General features: G+C 44.9%; 1 protein-coding gene across 1 annotated transcript in view; it reads right to left on the reverse strand.

The window, feature by feature from the left end:
- Positions 1 to 3409: 3409 nt before the first annotated feature.
- The window catches only part of LOC129411837 (collagen alpha-4(VI) chain-like), a 39745-nt gene continuing 24752 nt past the window's right edge, over positions 3410 to 18402 (reverse strand). The window contains exons 11-26 of the mRNA XM_055163951.1: positions 17144 to 17197; positions 14465 to 14527; positions 8734 to 8799; positions 8064 to 8117; positions 7529 to 7564; positions 6203 to 6265; positions 6034 to 6096; positions 5451 to 5513; positions 5305 to 5367; positions 5082 to 5132; positions 4725 to 4760; positions 4265 to 4327; positions 4088 to 4150; positions 3875 to 3907; positions 3525 to 3561; positions 3410 to 3450 (exon numbers count right to left, since the gene is read on the reverse strand). Of these exons, the coding sequence (XP_055019926.1) occupies positions 3410 to 3450; positions 3525 to 3561; positions 3875 to 3907; positions 4088 to 4150; positions 4265 to 4327; positions 4725 to 4760; positions 5082 to 5132; positions 5305 to 5367; positions 5451 to 5513; positions 6034 to 6096; positions 6203 to 6265; positions 7529 to 7564; positions 8064 to 8117; positions 8734 to 8799; positions 14465 to 14527; positions 17144 to 17197 (849 nt within the window). The remainder of the gene's footprint in view (positions 3451 to 3524; positions 3562 to 3874; positions 3908 to 4087; positions 4151 to 4264; positions 4328 to 4724; positions 4761 to 5081; positions 5133 to 5304; positions 5368 to 5450; positions 5514 to 6033; positions 6097 to 6202; positions 6266 to 7528; positions 7565 to 8063; positions 8118 to 8733; positions 8800 to 14464; positions 14528 to 17143; positions 17198 to 18402) is intronic.

The following is an 18402-nucleotide window of genomic DNA, read 5'->3' on the forward strand; positions in this document are numbered from 1 at the left end:
CTCCTCTCCTTTAGTCTTCGGTCTCCCTTGGCTTAAGCTCCACAATCCCCACATAGACTGGTCCACTTTGTCCATAGTTAATTGGAGCATTTTCTGTCACTCTCACTGTCTTCACTCTGCCATGCCCACTACCCAGACTGTTAACTCCTCCCAAACCAGTTGATCTCACACTTGTCTCCACTGAATACCATGACCTCCAGGAGTTTTTTTCCAAGGACTGAGCTTTGTCACTTCCTCCACACAGACCATATGACTGCAGCATTGACCTAATACCTGGTGCCCCTCTACCTACCAGTAAACTCTATAACCTCTCCAAGCCTGAAAGAGAAGCTATGGAGGAATACATTTCGAGCTTGTTGACTGCTGGTTTAATCCGACCCTCTTCGTCTCCTGTGGGAGCAGGATTCTTCTTCGTTGATAAGAAAGACAAATCTTTAAGACCATGTATTGACTACAGGGGCCTGAATGACATAACTGTTAAGAACAAGTATCCCCTGCCTCTCATCAACTCTGCCTTCAGCTCCCTCCATGAGGCCACTATTTTCACAAAGGTAGACCTCCGTAACGCCTACCATCTAGTGCAAATAAAAGAGGGAGATGAGTGGAAAATGGCTTGTAACACTCCACTTGGACATTTTGAGTATCTGGCAATGCCATTTGGCTTAACTAATGCCCCAGCTGTTTCCAGGCTCTTATCAATGATGTTCTGAGAGACATGTTAAATAGGTTTGTGTTTGTGTACTTGGATGATATTTTGATCTTTTCTCGTTCTTACCAGGAGCATGTTCAACATGTTAAACTTGTACTTCAGCACCTCCTTGAGAACAGACTATGTGAAAGCTGAGAAGTGTGAGTTTCATGTGTCATCTGTTAGTTTCTTGGGGTTTGTTGTGGAGAAGGGGCAAATTAAGTCTGACCCAGCTAAGATCAAGGCTGTGGTTGAATGGCCCACTCCTACAAATAGAAAACAGCTTCAGAGGTTTCTGGGATTTGCTAACTTTTATCGTAGATTCATTCGTGACTATAGCAAAGTTGCCTCTCCCCTAACAAGGTTGACATCTTTGAAAGAACCATTTCTGTGGTCAGCTGAGGCAGAGGCAGCCTTTGTTAGGTTAAAAAGTCTATTTTGTTCTGCACCTGTTCTGTCTCATCCTGATCCCTCTGCACAGTTCATTGTTGAGGTGGATGCCTCGGACTCTGGCATCGGGGCAGTTCTCTCACAACGCTCCACTTCAGACCAAAAACTGCATCCTTGCGCCTTTTACTCTCGCCGATTGACCCCCGCAGAGAGGAATTATGATGTGGGCAATCGAGAGCTTCTGGCTGTTGTAATGGCGCTGAAGGAATGGAGGCACTGGCTGGAGGGCTCTACTCAACCATTTTTGGTATGGACTGATCATAAAAATTTGTCTTACCTTCGTTCCGCCCGCAGGCTCGGTGGGCTCTCTTCCTATGACGTTTCAATTTCTCCCTTACCTTCCGTCCTGGGTCCAGGAACATGAAACCTGATGCTTTGTCCCATCAGTTCGCCTCCTCTGTAGATTCTCCTGAGGAACCCATTTTGCCTGCTACCTGTATCGTTGGAGCAGCCCGCTGGGAGGTGGAGAAAGTGGTCCAGGAGGCCCAGGTGAGTGACCCCACGCCTGAGGGATGTCCTCAGGGTCGCCTATTTGTTCCTCCATCTGCTAGGTCGGTGGTGCTTCAGTGGGGTCATGCATCCAAGGCCTCCTGCCATCCTGGGTTCCACCGCACTCTGACCCTGCTCCAGCAGCGCTTCTGGTGACCATCCATGTCGTCTGACACCAGAGACTTTTTTTCTCCCTGCTCCATTTGTGCTCGTAGTAAGTCCTCTCACCGTGCTCCAGCTGGACTCCTCCGCCAACTTCCTATTCCCCATCGGCCTTTGTCACACATTGAGGTGGATTTTGTTACTAGCCTCCCGCCTTCAGAAGGTAATACCTGTATCCTTACGGTAGTAGACAGATTCTCCAAATCTGTGCACTTCATTCCACTCACCAAACTGCCCTCCGCTTTTGAGACCGCCAATTTACTCATTCAACATGTATTTAGGATACATGGTATACCTCAGGACATTGTTTCGGACAGGGGGCCACAGTTTACCTCTCAGGTTTATAGAGCCTTCTGCCACTCACTGGGAGCCTCAGCCAGCTTGTCCTCAGGGTATCATCCACAAACCAATGGCCAGACGGAGCGGGCCAATCAAGACTTGGAGTCTGCTCTTCGTTGTGTTACTGCATGCCACCCTGCTTCCTGGTCCACCCACCTCCCTTGGATTGAATACGCCCCTAACTCCTTGCTCAGCTCAGCCACTGGAATGTCTCCTTTCATGGCAGCCAATGGGTTTCAGCCTCCTCTGTTCCCTACCCAGGAGAGAGATGTTGCAGTACCATCCATCCAGCAACACCTTCGGCGAGCCCAGCATGTCTGGCAGGAGGTCCGTGCTGCACTATGCCATACGGCCGCACGTAACCAGAGGCTTGCTGATCGCCATCGGTCTCCTGCTCCTGACTATGTGCCTGGCCAAAAGATTTGGCTCTCAACTCGTGACTTATCTCTTCAGACTGAGTCCCGCAAACTGGCACCCAGGTATATCGGTCCTTTTGTCATTGAGCGCATAATCAATCCAATCCCACGTTGTTAATGTCCACCCTGCCTTTCATGTGTCCCTCCTTAAACCGGTTTCCACGAGTCCCCTGAGCCCTCCAGCCGAACCCCCTCCACCCCCCCCCCCCGGATTGTTGACAACCATCCTGCCTTCACTGTTCGGCGTTTTGCTGGATGTCCAGAGACGGGGCCGCGGCTTCCAGTATCTGGTAGACTGGGAGGGGTACGGTCCTGAGGAGCGATCGTGGATCTCCCGCTCCCTTATTCTGGACCCCCAGCTACTCACTGACTTCTATACTCTCCATCCGGACAAGCCTGGTAGGACGCCAGGGGGCGTCCCTTGAGGGGGGGGGGTACTGTTAGGATTTGTTTTTTTTGTTCTCTCCCCCTCCCCTTTCTGTTGCAGGGCTTGAGTGTGGCAGGGGGCGTGGCTTCTTCCAGAGCAGATGAGACACACCTGCAATCAATTCCTTCATCAGCCTCTGTATTTAGCCCTGCTCTTCTCACCACCACTTTGCCAGATAATTCCGTTCCTGTTTGATAGCGTCTATCAGGCTCTTGGATATTTACCTGTTTTGCTTATTGGTTGTTTTGGACTTACCTGCTCCTGTTTTCGCCCAGGTGTCTCCGTGGTTGTCTGCTGTTGCCTCTGGAGAAGTCGGCCAGCTCCCTGCCTCCCGTTTGTAAAATAAACTGTTAAAACTTGACTGAGTCCTGGCTCTGCTTTGGGGTCCCTCTTGCTAAACCTTAACAAAACCAGGACTGAACCGGGTCTAAACCAGGACTAGACTTGGTCCGGGTCTGGGCTCGTACCGGTGGAACAGGCTGTTGACAGAGAAACAGAAACATCAACAAGATTTTTCACCAAAACCAAAACAAACTCAAACTCTGAAACTCACCACAGTTTTCCCGAATGTAGCGAATCATCTCACACTCCTGAAAAACACACACACCACACAACACACACACACACACCACACACACACACACACACACACACACACACACACACACACACACACACACACACACACACACACACACACACACACACACACACACACACACACACACACACACACACACACACACACACACACACACACACACACACACACACACACACACACACACACACACACACACACACACACACACACACACACACACACACACATATTAGTTAAACACATGGAAAGTTTAAAATTCATGTTTAAAACATTTTAATGCTTCAGTAAAAGTGACTCACATTCCTCCTTTCTCCTGGAGGTCCTCGAGGTCCCTGTGAGGACCACACATGTCAGAAGTACTCAGATACTCACATACTCCAGTAAACTCACTCAGATACTCACATACTCCAGTAAACTCACTCAGATACTCACATACTCACATACTCCAGTAAACTCACTCAGATACTCACATACTCCAGTAAACTCACTCAGACTCAGATACTCAGACTGACCTCGTGTCCAGGGAATCCAGGCTCTCCTGGACTTCCCTCTCCACCTGGAGCCCCCGAGTTTCCCTGAAAGGAGACCGGATTAAAGCAGGACTAAAGCAGGACTAAAGCAGGACTAAAGCAGGACTAAAGCAGGACTAAAGCAGGACTAAAGCAGGACTAAAGCAGGACTAGACTCACTCCTCTGCCGCGGTTGCCTTTGCGTCCGGGGAATCCTTTGGGTCCCTGGAGACCATCCTCACCCTGAAACAGAAAAAGAACCAGATCTGAGGTCTGACTGTGTGTGGGACTCGGGTCGGACTCGGGTCGGACTGGGACTCGATGGCGTCAGCTGTTTCCTGTCTCCAGTGGCTCTGAGACTCTTGCGTGTCAAAGTTCAGACTCTGCTCTTCTAGTTTTGATCCAAGTCCAAACTGTGTGATTATTATTTGTGAAATGTGGAGCAAAACCTCAGATCCAGGATTTTTAAAGCATCAAAGTTTGGAGATAAAGTGTCGGGGAAGTGGAGTCACTGAGGAGAATCTGCAGGTTCAGGTTCAGCTTCAGCTCCGCTGCAACTTTACATTTAACACTTTAAATTTAACACTTAAACTTTCACACTGTGTGTATATGTGTGTGTGTTTTGTGTGTGTGGACTCACCATTAGCCCTGGGTATCCGGGGAATCCTGTGTCTCCCTGTAAACATGAAACACACACACACACACAGACACACACACACACACACACACAAATACACACACACACATATACACACACACAGACACACACACACACATATACACACACACAGACACACACACACAGACACACACACACACAAACACACAGACACACACACACAGACACACACACACACACACACACACACACACACACACATACACACACACACACACACACAGACACACACACACACACAGTTCATTATAATCAATAAATAAAAACAAAATAAAAACTGAATTAAATCAGGACGATTATAAAAAGTCTGAGCTGCACCTTTGCACCGCTGGGTCCCGGGGGTCCAGACCCGTCTCTGCCATCCAGACCCTGCACACAAAGACCGGACTGAACCAGGACTGAACCAGGACTGAACCAGGACTAAACCAGGACTGAACCAGGACTGAACCAGAACTAAACCAGGACTGAACCAGAACTAAACCAGGACTAAACCAGAAATAAACCAGGATTGAACCAGATCTAAACTCAGTTGGTCTCTCACCGGGGGTCCTCGGGGGCCCTGGGATCCGGGGTCTCCCTTTTCTCCAGGCTCTCCGGGCTGCCCCTGTGACCCAGACACACAGTGAGACATGTGTATGTGTCTGTGTGTGTCTGTGTTTTGTGCGTTGTGTGTGTTGTGTGTTTCACCTTTTGTCCGTTGGGTCCTCGTCTTCCGTTCAGACCTGGACCTCCAGGTGCTCCTGGTCCTCCCTGAAACATCAACATTTAAGAAAGAGAAGAAGAAGAAGAAGAAGAAGAAGAAGAAGGAGAGGAGGATGGACTCTGCTCTACATGATCCTGGGGTTTGTTTCTATATTAATTCCCGTCCCTGATGTGTCTGTGTGTCCAGATGTTCCGGATGTGTCCGTGTGTCCAGATGTTCTGGATGTGTCTGTGTGTCCAGATGTTCTGGATGTGTCCGTGTGTCCAGATGTTCCGGATGTGTCCGTGTGTCCAGATGTTCCGGATGTGTCCGTGTGTCCAGATGTTCCGGATGTGTCCGTGTGTCCAGATGTTCTGGATGTGTCTGTGTGTCCAGATGTTCCGGATGTGTCCGTGTGTCCAGATGTTCTGGATGTGTCCGTGTGTCCAGATGTTCTGGATGTGTCCGTGTGTCCAGATGTTCTGGATGTGTCCGTGTGTCCAGATGTTCTGGATGTGTCCGTGCTGACGTCCATGAGCCTCGTTTGGACTCAGGTCTCTGCGTCTGTGGAGGAAACGTGAGTCTCACCTGAGCTCCGGGCAGACCCTGAGGTCCTCGAGGTCCCGGCTGACCGTTCACTCCTCTGGGGCCCTGAAGGGTCACACAGGACACTGTTATCAACATGACCCCGTCTGACCCCACTGACCCCACCTCTGACCCCTGTGACCCCTGTGACCCCTGTGACCCCTTCTCTTACCTGTGGTCCTGAAGGTCCAGGTGTCCCTCTGGGTCCAGGTTCTCCTCCAACTCCGGGAGCTCCCTAAAAACACACACACACACACACACACACACATACACACACAAAACACACACACACACACACACACACACACACACACACACACACACATACACAAAACACACACACAGATACACACACACAAAACACACACACAGATACACACACACACACATACACACACACACAAAACACACACACACACATACACACACACAAAACACACATACACACACAAAACACACATACACACACATACACACACACAAAACACACACACAGATACACACACATACACACACACACACGTACACATACACACACAAAACACACACATACACACACACAAAACACACACACACACACACACATACACACACAAAACACACACACACACACACACAAACACACACACACACACACACACACACACACACACATACACACACACACACACACATACACACACATACACATACAAAACACACACATACACACACAAACACACATACACACACATACACACACAAAACACACACATACACACACAAACACACATACACACACATACACACACACAAAACACACACACACACACATACACACACACACACAGAAAACACACACACACACACAGAGTCACATGTGAGGACTGTATCTGCAGTGTCTTTGTTTGGCTCAGATGTTTCTTCAGAAAGTCTCTGACTCTGATCTTCAGGTTCTGGTTCCTCTGGACCTCAGTCCGAGCCCAGAGACGCTTCAGGACGAGATGCTCCACACAGTTTAGCTTTAGGACGCACAACTGAGACACGTCCACCGGACTGTCCTCTCACTGACCCATACTGACCGATACTGACCGATACTGACTCATACTGGCCGATACTGACACATACAGACACATACTGACCGATACTGACCCATATTGATCTATACTGATCGATATTGACCCATACTGACCGATATTCAGACACTGACCGATTCTTGGGCTGGAACAAAAATTGGGGTAAAAAATGAGAAACTTTTGAGGAAAAGAATCTGCTTCTTCAGTTCTGATCTGAAACAGTTTTGGAGAAGCTGCGAAACAAAATCGATCAAAAAAGTTTGAGTTTCTCTTTTGCCGTGGATCCTCCCTGAACGACTGAAAGATTTACAAAAAAACCCAAAACAAACCTCTGGCTCCTAAGTCCAGTTTCAGACACAAACGACTTTTGATGATCTCTGACCTCTGACCCCTGACCCTGTGGAGGGTCCAGTCTGAACTCTGCTGTGAGGAAGAGGAGTTACCTTTTCTCCAGGAGGTCCTCGTCTTCCCTCAGTGCCCTGAAAACACAAGAACCACAGAAAGAGTCACATGATCTGCTGCTCCTTTGACCCTTTAAATGTTCTGACCCTTTAAACATTCTCACCTTTTAAACGTTCTGACCCTTTAAACATTCTGACCCTTTAATTGTTCTGACCCTTTAATCATTCTGACCCTTTAAACATTCTGACCCTTTAATCATTCTGACCCTTTAATTGTTCTGACCCTTTAAACACAAGAGAAACAGAGAGCAACACATGAGTCACACAACAAACGGTCTCTCCCCGGTGCTCGTGGGGTCAGAGGTCGTGGGGTCAGAGGTCGTGGGGTCGTGGCGTGGGGGTCGTGGTCGTGGGGTCAGAGGTCGTGGGGTCAGAGGTCGTGGGGTCAGAGGTCGTGGGGTCGGTGGACGTGGGGTTGGTGGACGTGGGGTCAGTGGTCGTGGGGTCAGAGGTCGTGGGGTCAGACACCTGCAGGTCTCTGTGTGGAGCACAGGGGGCAGCACTGAGCAGGACTCACCTTGTTTCCTCCAGTTCCGCTCTCGCCGGTGACTCCGTCTGCTCCAGCGGCTCCCTGAGGGTCAGAGGTCACAGGGTCAGAGGTCACACTTACATGACTTAAACCAGGACTAAACCAGGTCTAAACCAGGACTAAACCAGGTCTAAACCAGGTCTAAACCAAGACTAAACCAGGTCTAAACCAGGACTAAACCAGGTCTAAACTAAACCAGGTCACTAAACCAGGTCTAAACCAGGTCTAACCAGGACTAAACCAGGACTAAACCAGGTCTAAACCAGGTCTAAACCAGGTCTAAACCAGGACTAAACTAAACCAGGACTAAACCAGTCTAAACCAGGTCTAAACCAGGTCTAAACCAGGACTAAACCAGGACTAAACCAGGTCTAAACCAGGTCTAAACCAGGTCTAAACCAGGCTGTGGGCCGACTTGGTGATGTTTCCCAAACCTACAAGAATCACCCAAGAAGAACATTGAACTGGAGACAGAAGAGTCAGAGCCGAGAAGATTAAAAATTCCTCAAACACGAATCAGTCCAGAGAAGAACACAGAGGAACAGAGAAGAAACCACGAGAACATGGAGAAAGATCTGAGGAGAACAGTTAAATCCACGAGAACATGGAGAAGGAGAACAGTTAAATCCACGAGAACATGGAGAAGGTTCTGTCTCACCGGTAAACCCGGGTTTCCAGCGTCTCCTTTGGGTCCTGGAGTCGAGTTATCAGCTCCTGGTTCTCCCTGTAACACAAGACCAGGTCAAGAACCAGGACTAAACCAGGTCTAAACCAGGACTAAACCATTTCTAAACCAGGTAGTAGTAGGAGTAGTATTGTAGTACTGTAGTACTGTAGTACTGTAGTATTGTAGTACTGTAGTATTGTAGTATTGTAGTACTGTAGTATTGTAGTACTGTAGTATTGTAGTACTGTAGTACTGTAGTATTGTAGTATTGTAGTATTGTACTGTAGAATTGTAGTACTGTAGTACTGTAGTACTGTAGTATTGTAGTACTGTAGTATTGTAGTACTGTAGTATTGTAGTACTGTAGTACTGTAGTACTGTAGTACTGTAGTATTGTAGTATTGTAGTACTGTAGTACTGTAGTACTGTAGTACTGTAGTATTGTAGTATTGTAGTACTGTAGTACTGTAGTATTGTAGTATTGTAGTACTGTAGTATTGTAGTACTGTAGTACTGTAGTACTGTAGTATTGTAGTATTGTAGTACTGTAGTATTGTAGTACTGTAGTACTGTAGTATTGTAGTATTGTAGTACTGTAGTACTGTAGTACTGTAGTACTGTAGTATTGTAGTACTGTAGTATTGTAGTACTGTAGTATTGTAGTATCTGTAGTATTGTAGTACTGTAGTACTGTAGTATTGTAGTACTTGTAGTATTGTAGTATTGTAGTACTGTAGTATTGTAGTATTGTAGTACTGTAGTACTGTAGTATTGTAGTACTGTAGTATTGTAGTATTGTAGTACTGTAGTATTGTAGTACTGTAGTACTGTAGTACTGTAGTATTGTAGTATGTAGTAGTAGTTGTAGTACTGTAGTACTGTAGTACATGTAGTATTGTAGTACTGTAGTATTGTAGTATGTGTAGTACTGTAGTATTGTAGTACTGTAGTACTGTAGTACTGTAGTATTGTAGTAGTACTGTAGTATTGTATGTAGTATAGTGTAGTACTGTAGTATTGTAGTATTGTAGTACTGTAGTACTGTAGTACTGTAGTATTGTAGTACTTGTAGTACTGTAGTATTGTAGTACTGTAGTACTGTAGTATTGTAGTACTGTAGTAGTAGTTGTAGTACTGTAGTAGTACTGTAGTACTGTAGTATTGTAGTACTGTAGTATTGTAGTACTGTAGTACTTGTAGTACTGTAGTACTGTAGTATTGTAGTATTGTAGTACTGTAGTACTGTAGTATTGTAGTACTGTAGTAGTACTGTAGTACTGTAGTATTGTAGTACTGTAGTATTGTAGTACTGTAGTACTGTAGTACTGTAGTACTGTAGTAGTATTGTAGTACTGTAGTACTGTAGTATTGTAGTACTGTAGTATTGTAGTATTGTAGTACTGTAGTACTGTAGTACTGTAGTACTGTAGTACTGTAGTACTGTAGTACTGTAGTACTGTAGTACTGTAGTATTGTAGTACTGTAGTACTGTAGTACTGTAGTATTGTAGTACTGTAGTACTGTAGTACTGTAGTATTGTAGTAGTACTGTAGTACTGTAGTACTGTAGTACTGTAGTATTGTAGTACTGTAGTACTGTAGTACTGTAGTATTGTAGTATTGTAGTACTGTAGTACTTGTAGTATGTAGTAGTACTGTAGTATTGTAGTACTGTAGTACTGTAGTACTTGTAGTACTGTAGTATTGTAGTAGTTGTAGTACTGTAGTACTTGTAGTACTGTAGTGTAGTACTGTAGTACTGTAGTATTGTAGTACTGTAGTACTTTGTAGTACTGTAGTAGTAGTACTGTAGTATTGTAGTACTGTAGTACTTGTAGTACTGTAGTACTGTAGTACTGTAGTAGTACTGTAGTACTGTAGTACTTGTAGTACTGTAGTACTGTAGTACTGTAGTAGTACTGTAGTATTGTAGTACTGTAGTACTGTAGTACTTGTAGTACTGTACTGTAGTACTGTAGTACTGTAGTATTGTAGTACTGTAGTATTGTAAGTACTGTAGTATTGTAGTATTGTAGTATTGTACTGTAGTACTGTAGTACTGTAGTAATTGTAGTATTGTAGTATTGTAGTACTGTAGTACTGTAGTATTGTAGTACTTGTAGTACTGTAGTACTGTAGTATTGTAGTACTGTAGTACTGTAGTATTGTAGTACTGCTGTAGTACTGTAGTATTGTAGTATTGTAGTACTGTAGTACTGTAGTATGTAGTACTGTAGTACTGTAGTACTGTAGTATTGTAGTACTGTAGTACTGTAGTACTGTAGTATTGTATTGTATTGTAGTACTGTAGTATGTAGTACTGTAGTAGTACTGTAGTACTGTAGTAGTATTGTAGTACTGTAGTATTGTAGTACTGTAGTACTGTAGTATTGTAGTATTGTAGTACTGTAGTACTGTAGTATTGTAGTACTGTAGTATTGTAGTACTGTAGTACTGTAGTACTGTAGTATTGTAGTACTGTAGTATTGTAGTACTGTAGTACTGTAGTACTGTAGTATGTAGTATTAGTAGTACTGTAGTACTGTAGTTGTAGTACTGTAATACTGTAGTATGTAGTATTGTAGTACTGTAGTATTGTAGTACTGTAGTACTGTAGTATGTAGTATTAGTAGTACTGTAGTATGTAGTACTGTAGTACTGTAGTATTGTAGTACTTGTAGTAGTTGTAGTACTGTAGTATTGTAGTATTGTAGTACTGTAGTATTGTAGTACTTGTAGTATGTAGTATTGTAGTAGCTGTAGTATTGTAGTACTGTAGTACTGTAGTACTGTAATACTGTAGTATGTAGTACTTGTAGTATTGTAAGTAGTGTAGTACTAATGTAATAGTAGTAGTATTTGTAGTACTGTAATAGTAGTACTGTAGTACTGTAGTACTGTAGTACTGTAGTTTGTAGTATTGTTAGTATTGTAGTATTGTAGTACTGTTAGTATTGTAGTACTGGTAGTACTGTAGTATGTAGTAGTAGTATGTAGTATACTGTAGTACTGTAGTAGTAGTATTGTAGTACTGTAGTAGTAGTACTGTAGTAGTACTGTAGTATTGTAGTATGTAGTAGTGTAGTACTGTAGTACTGTAGTACTGTAGTACTGTAGTAGTAGTACTGTAGTACTGTAGTAGTATATTGTAGTACTGTAGTACTGTAGTATTGTAGTATTGTGTAGTATGTGTATGTAGTACTGTAGTACTGTAGTGTGTAGTACTAGTACTGTAGTATTGTAGTATTAAGTACTGTAGTACTGTAGTACTGTAGTAGTAGTACTGTAGTACTGTAGTATTGTACGTACTGTAGTATTGTAGTAGTAGTACTGTAGTACTGTAGTATTGTAGTACTGTAGTAGTAGTACTGTAGTATTGTAGTACTGTAGTACTGTAGTACTGTAGTATTGTAGTACTGTAGTATGTAGTATTGTAGTTACTGTAGTACTGTAGTATGGTAGTACTGTAGTACTGTAGTAGTAGTATTGTAGTACTGTAGTACTGTAGTATTGTAGTACTGTAGTACTGTAGTAGGTATGTTACTGTAGATAGTATTGTAGTACTTGTAGTATGTAGTATGTAGTATGTAGTACTGTATTGTAGTATTGTAGTTTGTACTGTAGTACTGTAGTAGTGTAGTAGTACTGTAGTATTGTAGTAATTGTAGTACTGTAGTATTGTAGTACTGTGTACTGTAGTACTGTAGTAGTAGTATGTAGTATGTAGTAGTACTGTAGTATTGTTAGTAGTATTGTAGTATTGTAGTACTGGTAGTATTGTATATTGTAGTATTGTAGTACTGTAGTACTGTAGTAATTGTAGTACTGTAGTATTGTAGTATTGTAGTATGTAGTGTGTAGTATTGTAGTACTGTAGTACTGTAGTACTGTAGTATTGTAGTATTGTAGTACTGTAGTATGTAGTATTGTTAGTATTGTAGTACTGTAGTATTAGTATTGTAGTACTGTAGTATTGTAGTACTTGTATTGTACTGTAGTATTGTAGTACTGTAGTACTGTAGTATTGTAGTACTGTAGTACTGTAGTATTGTAGTATTGTAGTACTGTAGTACTGTAGTATTGTAGTATTGTAGTATTGTAGTATTGTAGTACTGTAGTACTGTAGTACTGTAGTACTGTAGTATTGTAGTATTGTAGTACTGTAGTATTGTAGTACTGTAGTACTGTAGTACTGTAGTACTGTGTAGTAGTAGTACTGTAGTATTGTAGTACTTGTAGTATTGTAGTATTGTAGTACTGTAGTACTGTAGTATTGTAGTATGTAATATTGTAGTACTTGTAGTACTGTAGTATTGTAGTACTGTAGTACTGTAGTACTGTAGTACTGTAGTATTGTATTGTAGTATTGTAGTATTGTAGTATTGTAGTATGTAGTACTGTAGTACTGTAGTATTGTAGTTGTAGTATTGTAGTATGTGTAGTGTATGTGTATGTAGTAGTAGTAGTTGTAGTACTGTATTGTAGTTGTAGACGTATTGTAGTACTGTAGTACTGTAGTATTGTAGTATTGTAGTAGTATGTAGTATGTAGTATTGTAGTAACTGTACTGTACTGTAGTATTGTAGTATTGTAGTACTGTAGTACTGTAGTATTGTAGTACTGTAGTATTGTAGTACTGTAGTACTGTAGTATTGTAGTACTGTAGTAGTACTGTAGTACTGTAGTTTGTACTGTAGTATTGTAGTATGTAGTATTGTAGTACTGTTAGTACTGTAGTATGTGTATACTGTAGTATTGTACTGTACTGTAGTATTGTAGTACTGTAGTACTGTAGTAGTACTGTAGTACTTGTAGTATGTAGTACTGTAGTACTGTAGTATACTGAGTAGTAGTACTTGTAGTACTGTAGTATTGTAGTACTGTAGTACTGTAGTACTTGTATTGTATTGTAGTACTGTAGTACTGTAGTACTGTAGTACTTGTAGTATTGTAGTATTGTAGTATTGTAGTACTGTAGTATACTGTAGTACTGTAGTATTGTATACTGTAAGTAGTACTGTAGTAGTATGTAGTACTGTAGTACTGTAGTACTGTAGTACTGTAGTACTGTAGTATTGTAGTACTTGTAGTACTTGTAGTATACTGTAGTACTGTAGTACTGTAGTATTGTAGTACTGTAGTACTGTAGTATTGTAGTACTGTAGTATTGTAGTACTGTAGTACTGTAGTATTGTAGTACTGTAGTACTGTAGTACTGTAGTATTGTAGTACTGTAGTACTGTAGTACTGTAGTACTGTAGTACTGTAGTACTGTAGTACTGTAGTACTGTAGTACTGTAGTACTGTAGTACTGTAGTACTGTAGTACTGTAGTACTGTAGTACTGTAGTACTGTAGTACTGTAGTATACTGTAGTACTGTAGTACTGTAGTACTGTAGTAATGTACTGTAGTACTGTAGTATGTAGTACTGTAGTACTGTAGTATTGTAGTATTGTAGTACTGTAGTACTGTAGTATTGTAGTACTGTAGTACTGTAGTACTGTAGTACTGTAGTACTGTAGTATTGTAGTATGTAGTAGTATGTAGTACTGTAGTATTGTAGTACTGTAGTACTGTAGTACTGTAGTACTGTAGTACTGTAGTACTGTAGTATTGTAGTACTGTAGTACTGTAGTATTGTAGTACTGTAGTACTGTAGTATTGTAGTACTGTAGTACTGTAGTATTGTAGTACTGTAGTACTGTAGTACTGTTGTACTCACTGGGTCTCCTCTGAGGCCCTTCTGGCCTTTGGGTCCTGCTTCTCCTCTCAGTCCAGGGATTCCCTACAGACATCAGAGCTGTCAATCAAAGTGTGTGACACAAACACACACACACACACACACACACACACATACACACACACACACACACACACACACACAACACATAAACACACACACACACACTCTGGGCCTGGGGCAGATTCCTGTTACACACTTTCACACACACAGAGGGTCATGACAGAAACACACCAGAGCAGCAACACACGTAGTAACAGAAGTACTAGTAGAAATAGTACTAGTAGAAATAGTACTAGTAGAAATAGTACTAATAGAAATAGTACAAGTAGAAATAGTACAAGTAGTAGAAATAATAGAAGTAGTAGTAGTGGAAATAGTAGTAGCCACCCCAGCACTGAGACAGGCCTCCTGCGAGTCACTAATGACCTCCTGCTCTCCTGTGACTCTGGTAACATCTTCATCTTCATCCTCCTGGACCTCACTGCTGCTTCTGACTCTACTGACCACTCCATCCTCCTCTCCCGCCTGCAAACCATCTTCAACATCACAGACAGCGCCCTCTCCTGGTTCACCTCATACCTCACCCACAGACACCAATTCATCCATGTCAAGTCCCCCTCTGCCCCACTTACTCAAGGAGTTCCCCAAGGTTCAGTCCTCGGCCCCCTCCTCTTCATCCTCTGCATCCTCCCCCTCGGTCACATAATTCGCTGCCGCGGCCTCCAGTTCCGTTACCCGTCCACCAAAACCCTAACCCCGGCCACACATTCCACCCTCACAAACTGCATCTCCGAAATAAAGTCCTGGCTACAATCAAACTTCCTCCAACTCAACTGCAGCAAAACTGAAATAATCATTCAAAACACTCACCAGAACTCACAATAACTTCTCCCTCTCCACTGACGGCTCCTCAGTCTCCTCCTCCTCCCACCTCCGTAACCTCGGCAGACCCTTCCTTTGAACACCACGTTAAACACATCACTAAAACCGCCTTCTATCACCTCCAGGAACATCGCTCGCCTCCGCCCGTCCCTCTCCCCTCAGTCTGCTGAAACCTTCATCCAGGCCTTTGTCACCTCCCGCCTCGACTGCTGCAACAGCTGCTCTACGGTTCACCCTCCAAACTCCTCAACAGACTCCAGCACATCCAGAACTCTGCTGCCTCCACCTCCTCCTCACCCGCACCTCCTCCTCACCTGCACCTCCTCCTCACCTGCACCTCCTCCTCACCCGCACCTCCTCCTCACCCGCACCTCCTCCTCACCTCACCTCCTCACTCACCCGCACCTCCTCCTCACCCTGCACCTCCTCCTCAACCTGCACTCCTCCTCACCTCCCCCTCCTCACCTGCACCTCCTCCTCACCTCCTCCCGCACCTCCTCCTCACCCGCACCCGCACCTCCTCCTCACCTGCACCTCCTCCTCCTCTCCACCTCCACCTCCTCACCTCCTCCTCACCCGCACCTCCTCCTCACCTGCACCTCCTCCTCACCTGCACCTCCTCCTCACCTGCACCTCCTCCTCACCTCACCTCACCTCACTCCTCCTCACCTGCACCTCCTCCTCACTCCTCCTCACCCACCTCCTCCTCACCTGCACCTCCTCCTCACCCGCACCTCCTCCTCACCTGCACCTCCTCCTCACCTGCACCTCCTCCTCACCCGCACCTCCTCACTCCTCCTCACCTGCACCTCCTCCTCTCCTCCTCACCCGCACCTCCTCCTCACCTGCACCTCCTCCTCACCTGCACCTCCTCCTCACCCGCACCTCCTCCTCACCTCCTCCTCACCTGCACCTCCTCCTCTCCTCCTCACCCGCACCTCCTCCTCACCTCCACCTCCTCCTCACCTGCACCTCCTCCTCACCTGCACCTCCTCCTCACCTGCACCTCCTCCTCACCTGCACCTCCTCCTCACCCGCACACCTCCTCCTCACCTCACCTGCACCTCCTCCTCACCTGCACCTCCTCCTCTCCTCCTCACCTCACCTCCACCTCCTCCTCACCTGCACCTCCTCCTCACCTGCACCTCCTCCTCACCTGCACCTCCTCCTCACCCGCACCTCCTCCTCACCCGCACCTCCTCCTCACCGCTCACTCCTCCTCACACTCCACTCCTCCCCATCCCCCAGAGCATTCAGTTCCTCCTCCTCACCACTGTGTACAAGTCCCTCCATATTCTGCCCCCCCCCGCCTCTCTGAGCTCCTCCTCCACCACACCCCCGCCCCTGCCCTCCGATCAGCTGACGCCAACCTCCTGTCTCCGCCCACCAGGACTAAACATAAGACCTGGGGGGACCGGGCCTTCTCAGCCACTGCCCCCACCCTCTGGAACTCCCTCCCCAAACACATGAGAGACTCATCCACACTCCCCATGTTTAAAAAAGCCCTGAAACCATCGCTTTAAAAAAAACATTTAATTAACTGTCTTTTTCTCTTGTTTGTCATTGTTTCTTTTCCAATGTGAAGCATCTTTGGGGATCTTGAAAAGTGCTATACAAGTGTTATGTATTATTATTAGTAGTAGTAGTAGTAGAAGTAGCAGAAATAGTAGTAGTAGCAGTAGTAGCAGTAGTACTAGTAGTAGTAGTAGTAGTAATAGTAGGCCCAGCAGTAGTATTTGTGGTATTTGTGGTATTTGTAGTATTTGAGGTACTCACAGCTCCTCCGGGGCGTCCTGGGGCTCCTTTAGATCCCTCTTTCCCCGTCAGACCCTGAACACAAACAGGACAAACAGGGTTAAACAGACACAGGCAGAACATGCAGACATGTGTACAGGTGTGTACACGTGTGTACAGGTGTGTACAGGTGTGTTGTACAGGTGTAGTACAGGTGTAGTACAGGTGTGTACAGGTGTAGTACAGGTGTGTACAGGTGTGTACACGTGTGTACACGTGTGTACAGGTGTAGTACAGGTGTAGTACAGGTGTGTACAGGTGTAGTACAGGTGTGTACAGGTGTGTACACGTGTGTACAGGTGTAGTACAGGTGTACAGTGTGTACAGGTGTACAGGTGTGTACAGGTGTACAGGTGTGTACAGGTGTGTACAGGTGTAGTACAGGTGTGTACAGGTGTGTACAGGTGTAGTACAGGTGTAGTACAGGTGTGTACAGGTGTAGTACAGGTGTGTACAAGTGTAGTACAGGTGTAGCACAGGTGTAGCACAGGTGTGTACAGGTGTAGTACAGGTGTGTACAGGTGTAGTACAGGTGTTAGTACAGGTGTGTACAGGTGTAGTACAGGTGTGTACAGGTGTAGTACAGGTGTAGTGTGTACAGGTGTAGTACGGGTGTGTACAGGTGTAGTACAGGTGTGTACAGGTGTAGTACAGGTGTAGTACAGGTGTGTACAGGTGTAGTACAGGTGTGTACAAGTGTAGTACAGGTGTGTATAGGTGTAGTACAGGTGTGTACAGGTGTAGTGCAGGTGTAGTACATGTGTGTACAGGTGTAGTACAGGTGTGTACAGGTGTAGTACAGGTGTAGTAAAGGTGTAGTACAGGTGTAGTAAAGGTGTAGTACAGGTGTAGTACAGGTGTGTACAGGTGTAGTACAGGTGTAGTACAGGTATGTACAGGTGTAGTACAGGTGTGTGTACAGGTGTAGTACAGGTGTAGTGTACAGGTGTACAGGTGTAGTACAGGTGTAGTAGTACAGGTGTGTACAGGTGTAGGTGTACAGGTGTAGTACAGGTGTGTACAGGTGTAGTACAGGTGTACAGGTGTAGTACAGGTATGTACAGGTGTGTACAGGTGTGTACACGTGTAGTACATGTGTAGTACAGGTGTGTACAGGTGTGTACAGGGGTGTACAGGTGTAGTACAGGTGTGTACAGGTGTAGTACAGGTGTGTACAGGTGTAGTACAGGTGTGTACAGGTGTAGTACAGGTGTGTACAGGTGTAGTCAGGTGTAGTACAG

Source organism: Boleophthalmus pectinirostris, unplaced genomic scaffold (assembly GCF_026225935.1).
Source record: "Boleophthalmus pectinirostris isolate CB_2022bp ecotype Guang Dong unplaced genomic scaffold, ASM2622593v1 HiC_scaffold_6, whole genome shotgun sequence".
Taxonomy (NCBI): Eukaryota; Metazoa; Chordata; class Actinopteri; order Gobiiformes; family Gobiidae; genus Boleophthalmus; species Boleophthalmus pectinirostris.